The 12,106-nt window shown below is 37.5% G+C and overlaps 1 protein-coding gene across 4 annotated transcripts in view; it reads left to right on the forward strand.

Annotated features, from left to right (window-relative positions):
- Positions 1-12,106, forward strand: part of VCAN (versican) — a 114,925-nt gene that overhangs the window by 12,754 nt on the left and 90,065 nt on the right. For all 4 annotated transcript variants that reach the window (XM_068667656.1, XM_068667654.1, XM_068667657.1 and 1 more), the window contains one exon: positions 3,923-4,294. In XM_068667656.1, the coding sequence (XP_068523757.1) occupies positions 3,923-4,294 (372 nt within the window). The remainder of the gene's footprint in view (positions 1-3,922; positions 4,295-12,106) is intronic.

Below are 12,106 nucleotides of genomic sequence, written 5' to 3' on the forward strand. Positions count from 1 at the left end.
TCAAGTGAGAAGTTTTTCTATAGTTTTTCTCCAACTTCAAAAGAAAGATAGCAAGCCATATGTCATTGGCAAGATAAGTTATGTTTACAGCCAAAATGGTAGACTAGGAAGACCTACGGCATTTTTGCTAGGGGGGAAAAATAGTGTGAAAAGTCAAGCTGTAATTTTTATTTTATTTTATTTTATTTTATTTTATTTTATTTTATTTTATTTTATTTTATTTTATTTTATTTTATTTTATTTTATTTTATTTTATTTTATTTTATTTTATTTTATTTTATTTTAAGAAAAAAAGTACTATGTGCCATCATCTCCATGATAAACAGATTAATATATCTTAGCTTTAGGTTTGGGGAAGATAGCACAATACTAAGTCTGTGAAAATCCTACCCAGTAATTTAGACCTGACAGGACTGTCTTTTGTTGAGGTATCACATAGGAAAGGTCTTCATTCTACTCATGCTACTTATTCTGATGTTGGAGATATTTAATATTTAAATTGAGGAAGACACAAAAACCCAAATGCTAAGGCCCACAGGACTTGCTAGTAAGCTGACTGTATGAAGTGCTCTGAGCCTGACACTGCAGTCCCATCATCTTGTACAAAGCTCCCATTGACTTTGCTGGGAGTTCTGCCAAGACGTGTCTGTTGCCAGGTGATTTGGATTTAACTGTGTATTTTATTTTTTTATTGTCTGTGCATTTTCACTAATGAATTAAGTATGCCCATGAGTGATACATTTTAGTTAGTGACAGAATGCTCACATTAATTGCCAGCCAGTTTAGACATTTCAGAACCATCTCTTGCTGAAGAATGCATGATATTACCAGTATTTTAGGTCCTACATGGGTAGGTGAAGATATGTCATGAAACAGTGATGATATGGAACACTTGGAAAGCTTGTGATGTGGGCAATACTTACTTTTCTCAAGTTGTGTTCAAATTCCTTCTAAGGAATAGTCTGTCACATAACATGCATAATAGCTCAAAAAGAGACACAACATTAGAGTACAAGCATAGGGAAAATACTAAAGAAAAAAAAAAGACTATATGGATTAATAAAAGATATTGATACTTTCTCCATTGGCCAGTAAATTCTGCTTGGACTACTGCAAGAAACCAAGTTTTTTGTTACTGTGAAGTAACATCTCCTAGCTTTTAATGTCAAACATATATATATATATGTATTTTTTTTTTCAGTAGTGAAAAAGATCTTTTCTCACCTTCTGTTGTCTTTTTGCTCATTCTCCTCATCTGCTAGTCAAAACATAAAGTGCTTTTAAAAAGCACTTTATAATGCTTACTACATTTAGATATATATTTGTACCTACGTGGTCTTCCCCTTTTCTAGATTGTGGTCCTGTGTAGGGTAAATCTAGTTTGCATATCATGATGATATGTTTTCGCTGCCAAGGGTTTCAGTCTACTGATGTGAAGACACAATTTTTAAAGAGAATATATTTCCTCAGGGTTCAGTACTGATATTCCAGATCACACATAACCAGAAACAACTCTCTTGAAAGTTTATTAAAATTCCGTCAGTCAAGATAATTGTAACGAGGTCATTTTTCATTTAAGAAGTTCCTGTAATGTATATAGATGACAAAAGATCATAATAAATACTAAATATTTTGAGACTGATTTTAATCTCTCACCTGTGCAATTTGGCAGTTTTTCCATCACAACTGATAGGACTAAGTCTTCATTCTATTTTTCTGGCTCTACCCCACGGTAATTCAATGATGTTTCAAGAAATTAAAGGTGATATAAGAGCCAGTGATGTTTTCCTATTATAAATCTTCAGAATAAAAGCAGCCCTTTCAAGTTTTTAGCAATCAATTAACATTAGAGAAGTCAATGTTTTATTTCCTTGTAAGTGGTATCTTACTTCCCCCAAATTCTTGCTTCAATGGTTTGGTGGTGTTTTTATTTATTTATTTATTTATTTATTTATTTATTTTACCCAAATCAACTTGTTAGCAATCAAAGCTTTTGAACTGGTGTTTAGTCTTTTGTAACTTCTACAGGCTTGTCTTCAATTTCAGTTTGCAATTTCTCTAGTCTTCAGTTTTATATTGGTCCTGTTTTTGTTATCCCTTGTTTTACATACAGATTCTTGCTAAATCTGGACCGGGCTGTGTGAAGCAATTAATGCTTGACTGTTACATGTGAGTTGTAGCATCAGCAGTCTCTGCTTGCTTGTTAAAGTAAGCCTGAAAATCTCAGTGCATGCCTGAATCATAGAGTGAAGCAACTTGCTGGTAGATCTACTCAAACAGTCTAGTTCCATGTGGACTTTTCAGCTGAGATTATATGCAGTGCAGTTGTATTCACACAGCACTACACCATTGCTGCTATACTTTCTCTGGTCTAATCAGTTTTGATACAGATATCTTCATTGTCTTTGTGTTGTGTTCCCAAGCATTTCAGTTTAGGTAGGCATGAATGGAAATGACCTAAGGACTTCTGTTCCAATTTCTGGGTATTTTTTGGTTAGTTCAATATTTTTCTTTTTCATATTAGTTCTTTATTATCAAAATTCATGGCCAATAAGCTACTGATTGTTTATTGAACATGATACTTTACATGATACTATTAAATTCTTTATGCTACACAATGTCACCTGTTGCTGTTAAAATAATCAATAAGCAGTTTCTTTTTTTTTTTTGTCTTTTCCCTTTCTCCTTCTCTCTTTTGTGTTTCAAAATATTCTACTCCTTTTGTGCATAGATGATAGATAGATAAATAGAGATAGATAAATAGCTAGGTAATGTTCATGTGCTGGTGTCTCTTATTTCACTGTGCTGGTGGCTGGTATTTGAAGATATTTTCATTCTAAACGTCATGAATCTTAGCTGACTTAAAATTGCTGATCATCTTATTCAGCCTTTGAAGAAATGTGTGAGTGCAGGTCAGTGAAAGAGGAGATATAGGTTCTATTATATGTCAGCTTTTAATCTTCATTAAGCCATTAAATATGGTGAAATAACATGACGCAGAAAATAAATTTTACTGAAATCCTGTCTTTAGACAGTTGCTGTGTGCAGGTTGGATGAACAGTAGTCAACTTTCCCCTCAGGATATTGTCAGATGGAAGCATTTCACTGTAAAGTGTTTGCAGCTGGAGATGTCATAAACATGATAAAAGTCCTATCAAGTCAAGTTTGAGCCAAGTAGGGACTTTCTGCACACTTTGCTTCCTTTTTCGCTTTAACATCCTAAAATACTTCATTTCTTCAATGTGTTAATGGCCCCCAGGCTACAAGGAAATAATTTTGAAAGAATGACTAGTTGGGAGGATATAACTGGAAAGGCTTTTGTTTCAGCATGTATGCAATAAAGAGTTAACCTTTGAAAGACTAATGGTGTAAGGGGTGCAATGTAAAACAGCCTATGACTTTGCGTACTTCTAGGACTTGAGCACATGAACATGCTGTTTTGAGGTAAGACAAGGAGTAAAAGTCAGTAGCTCCCCTAAATGTTTGTTTTTTGTTTGTTTGTTCATTTGTCTGTTTCCCAGAAACAAATATGTGATAACTGGCCAGCTGTCACTGAGAGTGGTTTTATTCCATTGAAGAATGAAAACATAGTTCTTACAGTTCAGCTGCCATCTATAAACTTTAAAATAATTTCCAAAGAAAGTTGATTACTTTACTACAATAAGAAATGGAGAAAATAAATCAAAGAATCATAAATAAATAAATCAGTGAATTAATTTGTCCAGACAGGAAGGAGCTCAACTAAGGGCTGGGGTTGTTGGTACAAACTCTTTTTTACCTTACAATGAGCAGAGCTCTTATGAACCAACTAAGGTTCATGGAATTCTGGTCTGTTAATCATTAAATGCCAGTGAATTGTATGTTTCTGAATTTGCTGGTCCACTAATGCAATATCTCCTTTCTCTCCCCCTCCATCTTCTAGTTAAAGCAGAAAAAAAAACCCTGGTTAAAGGATCCCTGTCTGGAACTTCAGTCCTGCCATGCTTCTTTTCAACCACACCCACTATAGCCTCCAGCTATGCAGCTGAATATCTTCGAATTAAATGGTCAAAGGTTGAACTGGATAAAAGTGGAAAAGATGCAAAAGAAACCACGGTCCTGGTGGCCCAGAATGGGAACATCAAAATAGGCCAAAACTACAAAGACAGGGTGTCTGTTCCAACCCATTCAGAGGAGACTGGTGATGCTTCGCTGACTTTCTCTAAGCTGCGTGCAAGTGATGCAGGGGTGTATCGCTGTGATGTGATGTATGGAGTTGAGGACACACAAGGCATTGTATCATTGGCCGTTGACGGTAAGAATTTATGTTTTTCATTTGTAGTCAGCAGTGATTACAGTCAGCATGGCAAAAGTTAATAATTACCATGTAACTTGAAGGCATTGAAAGGACCATGTTTAGCAAATTGTCGTCCTTCCTTAAGTGTTGACTTGCTCCATTCTCTTTTTGTTTATTTTTTAAGAATATTTTCCGGCCTGTGGCTTTCCCATTTCTCAGTTACACCTTTTGGGAGGCTACTTTTGATTTTTGGAAATAATGCCCTTCAGTTCTTCCCATAGTAGCTTGATTCTTTGATTGGTTTTATATCCTTTGCAAGATGAGCTCCTGCTTTTACAATTTGTTTTTAGCAGATACTTTGAAAGTTCTCCTAAAGCAGTCCTTTTGAACCATGGGACATAATATAACAGATCTATTTGAAAATATCAGTGTCTTTACAAGAAGACAGAGTTGTTGGGCAGAAGTAGTTGCTTTATAATAGTTTCTCTAGAATGAAAAGAAGCAACTGCCTTGCCCTGATGGAGCTGTGGCTGGCTTCTCTTGCTGCTTGCCATGCGTAAACTGAGAACCACTCTTTTTGTGATAGGAGCATCAAGCACAAAGGAAGAGTTCCTTTTGTTCACATAATTATTATTGGATAGGTTGGAGAACCAGCAGCTGCATGAAAACACATAGGGAGAAGGCAGCTAACATTCTTCCATGGATCCAGGGCTAATAGCTGGCTTGCAAGCACTAAAAGGAAATAGGCTCCAAAACTTTGAGGAAGAGAATTGTTCTTATAAAGAAATATAAGAGAAGAGACAGGGCTTTAAATAGAGTGTAAATGGCAAAAGGAGCATAGGATCTATAGGTGTTCTCCTAAGATCCTGTTTTTACAGCATGATAAGTACAGTGTAGACTGCTCCAGAGCCTGATGCTCTATAGCCCTGTCAGTTTGGCACTAAGCCTGAAGTAATAAACTGCTGAAAGGCAGGACATGTTAGCCCAGGCACTATGCCATGTCAGTGCAGTCTGGGCCCAAATTACTCCACTTAGGAGAACACTGTGCTATGTAGATGTACCAGCTTTCACAAGCGTTGATTTGGACTCTGCCTTGTGCTTCTTTGCACTCAGGTGTTTTCTGAATTTTGGGTATTTATTTACTCAAGTGATTGAACCTCCAAACAAACATTAGTATCTGCTTTTGAAAGACATGGCTTTGGCTAAGATTTTTGGTGAGCTTAATAATGCGTTGTTCATCCAGTATGTCAAATTTAACTTTAGCAGTCTTTTGGCGTCTATTCAACGAAAGGTTTTGAAGGTGTGGTCTTAATTTGGAAATACAATAAATCAGTGTAACTATTAATGTCTTTATAACTTCATAAGCTGTTTAGTACTAATGGCAAAAGCAAAAGAAGTCCTGGTTTGAACATTATTTTTCACTAATGAATGTACCTGGCATTCCTTCTTCCTTTTCAAGTGCTCCTTTGACTACATAGCTATATCCAGGAGCACCAGATGTTCACTACAATAAAATATCAGATGATTTATGGCAATACTTTACCTTGTGTTAGTGTTCCTTCAGAACATTGTGGTGAGATGCACAATTCAGATCATTTTGGAATTTAAAGAAAGTTTCACACACACCATTTTCTCTCTGAAACTACTCTTTTCTATGATTATTTTAATGTTAAAATTTGGGGAGAAGAAGCCAGATTTTGACCCACACAGAAAACAGAATTTTTAAGTTATCATTTTTTCACTTGATTTTCCATTTTATTATATTATATATTATATATTATATGTCATTGTTGTTATTATTATTATTATTATCATTATTATATCGAATATATATTATATTCCATTCTGTATTAACTACAAATGGCATTTATCAGACTTTTAAAGATTTAATATTAGTGTTGCCACTCAAATTTTGTGCCCTCATTTCAGTAAGGATTTCTGCAGGCTTGCAAATTCAACTTTTACCTTAAAAAAAAAGATAACAAAAGCAAATGAATTTGTCACAAATGTAATTTAATTTAATTACATCAACTTTTTGAGCCTGTACCCCAAAATAATAATTGCCAAAGGAGAGAGGTGTGTCCTCTCTGTGCATAGTTTGTCGCCTGTTGTTAGCACAGTATGGGAGAATCCTCTTTCCATGTTAATTGCAGTAATTTTCGAGGTGACATCTGGGGTGGTTCAGCACTGTTTTGGTCCACTCTCCCAAGCAGAGCTGGAGCTGGTGCTTGCATGGACCCCCATAAAACCTGGGTAAGATTGTCACCAGTTTTGGTAACTTACACATTCCAGGCTCATGGAGTGAAAGACAAAGTGCATTTGAGTAGCACTCTTTCTCAGAGGTCTGAGAGACATGTTTTGCTTCACCTTTTCAGTGAATTAATAGTATATGGACAAAGTGGTTACTGTGGTTCAGCTTATATTATAGTAAACTGCTTCATCATAGCTGAACCCCAAAGTAAAGCAGAATTACTCAATTGGAAGCTTTTGCCGAACTGACTGTGTGGTGACAATTTAGAGGTAGAAGGAGTGTTACTGATGCTTCAGAAAGCAACGTTCTTCTGTTTCTATTCTTTCAGTGACAGTGCTGTTCTGTACATTAAATCAAGTTAATAAATTACGGGAAAGGCAGCAACACAGGACCAGAAGGACATGCTGGGTCACTTAATCTGGTTCCTTTGGCATTGCAAGTAACAATGTTATGTGCTGTGATATATGCCTTCATTAATCCCAAGATCAAGCAAGACTGCCCATTTGCATGACTCGTCAGGCACTTTGCGTATTTCATCCCAAAGATCTGCGCGGTTAGACTGAACCATACCCTGCATGTTACTATTTTCAGTTCACAGCTGGTGAAAGCGTAAGAGAAGGGAGGGAAACAATTTTAGTCGACACAGGAAGCCTTGGGCCCGCCAGATGCCTACCCTGCTAGTTAATGGCAACCATGGAGCTGTCCATGAGGCTGGGGAAGGAGCCAGTGCCGGCAGGTCTCCAGTTGCACACAGAAGGACAGTTTCGTCACGCTGGATACCTCTTTTCCTGTCACTAATTGTAGGAAATACTTCTCTTACACCATGCTTGCTTGTTGTAATTACATCAGCTTCTCAGACAGGAAGATTTTGCGTTCAAAATAGATCTAACAGTCCTGCAGTATTATGCACTTGGAGCTCTTACAAAAAGTGGAATATGCAGAACACATGTCATTCATGTTTGTTTGTCCTTTGAGGAGTTGTCTCCTCTGCTGCCTTTATACTTTTCTACTTGAAATTCTCCCCTTTTCTCAGAACGTTTTTCCTTTGTCAGTTCTTGCAATTGTATTTTTCTAACGTGTTTTGAGTTTATCTTCAAGACACATCTTGTAATTGATATTATTAAACGCACTTTACAAACTGTCTCACGTTATGAGCCCTTGGCAGTTGTGCTTGGATTTTGTAGGCCCCTTCCAGCTGTTTTATTCTACTCTATTATCATAATTTTTGGATGCTCAAAGTTATTTTTTCCTTCATTCCTCGTTGTTTCCTTGCCACTCTTACCTGAAAATCCCAAGCACTAGAAGCTTTCAGATAATGAGGAGAGTTGGTTTTCCCTTCTTGCTAGCTGACACCAAGCTTCCTCTCCCTTCCCACTTCTAGCTGCTTCTTGGCACTGGGGCATTTCACCAGTATCCCAGCAGAGACATGTTAATAGGGACAAGGTAGAGGTTAACTACCAATAGACAGTGATCTTCAGGCCCTCTGATGATCATCCTTGAGTTTTTGCTTGCCCACTAATAGTTTACCAATCACAATTTCACAACTGGGAGTTGGATGCTAGGTATGAAATCAGAAAACAGGAAAATGACGTAGGATAAGTTTTACCTTCAGCAATTTAAAGTCAGGTGCCTGGCCCAAGCTAAGCATGTTGGCTCATGCTACTCTCAGCTCCTCTCTGTTGAGTTTTGTGGGTGAGATGAGCTCTGTGGGAGCTCATATCCCTCTTCCTTAACCAGAGAGACTTAGATGGATAGTGTGAACAAGACTCCTAACCTTTAGGCAAGCAAACTTTGGTGAGTTGTATCCTGAAAAGGATTTAATAAAAGTGTTATTCTGCCTCTCTATTTCCATGTTCATTCCCTTTCTCTAGGTATAATAAAGTCCACTTGTATAAAATAGTTTCACAATAGCTCATAAAAAGCTGACCTAAAAGTGCAGAGTAACAGTATTCTTCATTCTTAAACACAGTTGCATCACTGAACATTTAATGAACTTGTCATTTTGTGTGGTGTTATGAAATGGGATATTAAAAAGCTATATAGATGACCAAGTGTAAACAAAATATTTTATTTTATTTTATTTTATTTTATTTTATTTTATTTTATTTTATTTTATTTTATTTTATTTTATTTTATTTTATTTTATTTTATTTTATTTTATTTTATTTTATTTTATTTTATTTTATTTTATTTATCTACCTTGGAGATGTCTGCAGGTTTGAATTGGCAAACATGATCCTTCAATTTTCTTGCCCTTTTTTATCTTGTGGTTAAATACCCATCTTGTCAGTGATTAAGTTTTAGCAATAGCGTTACTCTTTTCTTACTGATGTTTCAAGAGTCCCCTGTTTTCATCGGCCTTCTTTTGTTAGTTTCTATTTGAATCCACTGCATTTCTGAGAAGCCTTTTACAAATTGCGTTTGAAAAAAAAAAAAAAAAGTAAGGAAACTCCTGGGCTTAAAATACTAGCCTTGTTAATGGGAAGAAGCAGCAATTAGGGAGGCAGAGTAGACGTTAATTCACATTTTCATTTTTATGCAAACTCTTCTTTCTTGCAGGCATTATAATGATAATAAATGGGAGTTGTTTCCAATGTGGGAACACTGCCACTCAATTGTGCTCTGAGCCCTGAGAGATTGTGTGTTGACAACCTAATTGATTTATTCTCTCTGAAGCCAGAACTCCCCTTTATTATCGCTGAAGTATGGCGTTTGAAGATTTTTTTTTAATCTTTTAGATTTATCTGTCTTTAAACTTTATCACTTGTTGATGATGAAACTCCGCGCTTCCTTGATAACTAAATAAAAATTGTCTGCTTCTTTTTTAAGCTTGTACTTTCCCAAGTGAGTGATGCTAAGGAACCTCCAGCTCCCTTAGCTATGAGGAAAGAGCATAATGCATAATGACCATCAAAGGGAGGGGGGAACTGACTTCAGGGTCAGAAAGAGCCGGGTCTGAGCACAGGGCACCTCAGCAGCAGGGTGGAGGATGCTGTGGCCCTTGCCCTGGTGCAAGAACTGTGGAAGCAGTGGCTGATGGATGTGGTTTGGGTCGGGCTGGAGGACCTGCAGAGAGAGGGTCCTGCAGAGGCTGACACAAATGGCTGTGCTTATTTTTATCCTATCAGTCATCACCCAACATGAGGGCAGCTCTGAGAGGGACTGCGTATTTTTTGGTTTTAAATTTTAAATACTTTTAATTTTGATATGAGTGTTTTCACCTCAGTGAACGCTCATGTGGTCAAGTGCAGAGATAATAAGGCAGGTGACCAATTCAGAGGTGATGCAGATGTAGTAACCCAGTCCTCCACTTTGGCAACTCCTTCCCAAGAAAAACACAGGTAATGCTCAGTACCAGCTGCTTTCCTTCTCTGGAACAGCTTGTTCAGAGAAGCCTGCATACACCTGTGAGCTGTTGCTTTAGTTCATGAGGATGGAGACAAAGATTTTGCACAGAGGAGCGATGTGTAAGTTGGTGCAATAAATGTCTGCTCCTGGAGAGCAGGAGGATGGAGCAGAGCAGTTGGTACATACTTTTTCTCTGCACACTCAGAGGATCCTGGAGGCATTTGGCAACCAATCTCCTGCTGATGCAATGCAGCCCTGTTCCTCTCAGGTTGCCAGAGCATAAAACAGGTCAGAAAATGGGTGCAAAGCCTCAAATGAGGAACACAGCTGAATTACTCATGCAGGAAGCTGAAAATGTTGTGCTGTTCCTTCTTCTCATACAGTGCTCACTCCTGTTTCCTCTGTTTTGGCATGTATTTGTCATGTAAGTTGTTTTCTACATTAAAAGCAAGAAGGATCACTAAATTTGTGCAGAACTGTGGCAGTGAGGGATATTTGAAGGGTCTGCACCACTGTGACTAAGGCTTGGACCTAAAAATTAACAGTATGACCACTACCATCATAATCTTTTCTCTTTAGGTACTCTTTGCTGTATGAGACTACTTGTGAAATTTAGGCTTTATGTGACTCCACATGGGCATGTTGCAGCAGTGTGAGCTCACTAGTGAAAGTGAACTGTCATTTACTAGCCACAATAAGGCAAGAACTATCTTGGAAGACCCGTTCCCCTGCCGTCCCAGGGGGTATTGCAGCATGATACCCTGGCAAGTAATAAAGAAAAACTGCAGCCCAAAGGTGTGAAACCATAGAACAAGTCTCTTACCTAGGGAAATCCTAGTTTGTTAAAAGTGAAATACTTCACACGTTCATTCACTGGTGTAAGGCAGAGGTGAAAGAGTAAAAGACATTCTCTTTTCTCAGACAGAAGTGAATTTTGGATGCTACAAATTACTTTCCTATGAGTGCCCTTTCTTGCAGACACTGCTACTCCTTCCTGTAATTAGACTGACTTTGTTTGCCAGATGTTCAGTGACAACATTATGCAGTTGTAGTCTGTTTTCCAGTTGCTTTATTTGTTTCTAGGGTAACTTTTTTTGCCTTGTCTTTCAGAGAGCAAATAGACAAAGGGAAAAAAATCCTTTACAAATGTTTCAAAGTGCAAAAACTCGGACAATGGATTTTTCCCCCCTTTCTCTGTCTAACTGAAACAATGAAAGTCCTGCACTTTAATCTTCTTAGCCCCAGGGGGTCTTCTAATTATTGCAGCTGTTGCACAGGCTTATACATACATGTCCTCCTTCCCATTCATCTTGGAGGCTCTTTTATGTCCTTTGGCTCCTCACTGGAAATGGACGAGCCTTAAACTCTGAGAATAGGTGAAGTTTACCTTTTGGATCAGGGTGAGGAGAACAAAGCATTCCCCAAGTTCCTTCCCAGGATTTACAAATGACCAAAGGCATTTTCTCAGCACTGCAAAAGCTCCTTTAAATTGGCAGTCACATTAACTCTTTAGTCCTGCCTTACTCAGGTATTGCAGAGAGCCCACACATATGCCAGTCAAGAAAGGCAGTAATTGCTTCCAGCATGTAGGAAACAAGAGGCAAGGTAACTGGTTGCTGAGAAAGCATTCATATATTTAGGCATTCTGAAACTTAAAAAAAAAAAGTGATTTCAGAGAAATATGTTGCTGTCTTGTGCTAACTCAGTGAACCTGTGGTTGTATGGAAAAGCAGCGCCTGGATGAAGTCATGCTACATCAGTTAAGCAAACTTGTGGGGAAAAAATATTACAGGCAATAAATCTAAATTTGTACAAAATATGTTTTAGTTATTATTAAAATGACAAACCAAATGAGTAAAGTGCTTAACATACTTGTGCATTTCTGGTTTGACTCTGAGTAATACTCAGTGTCAAATATTGTATATTATTGGTACAATAACCTTCAATCAGGCCAAGATGGCCAGCTTGTGAATAATATTACAGGTTCATACTTACGATTCAGGGTAAACGTTTTATCCACTTCCATCGTGAGCTATGTAAAATTTGCCCGTTTCTTATGTCTACACCCCAGGCACCAAGCAGTCAAGTGAACCTCATTTTTTTTATTTACTCTTGTACCACTGAATAGAGCTGTGCTGATTTACCCCATGAGTACCTGGCCCATGGTGTTGACCATGTTACTAAGTACCTAATAAATTAAAATAAATAATGCATACCACGGCTTAAAAAAA

Source organism: Anas acuta, chromosome Z (genome assembly GCF_963932015.1).
Source record: "Anas acuta chromosome Z, bAnaAcu1.1, whole genome shotgun sequence".
NCBI classification, from domain to species: domain Eukaryota; kingdom Metazoa; phylum Chordata; class Aves; order Anseriformes; family Anatidae; genus Anas; species Anas acuta.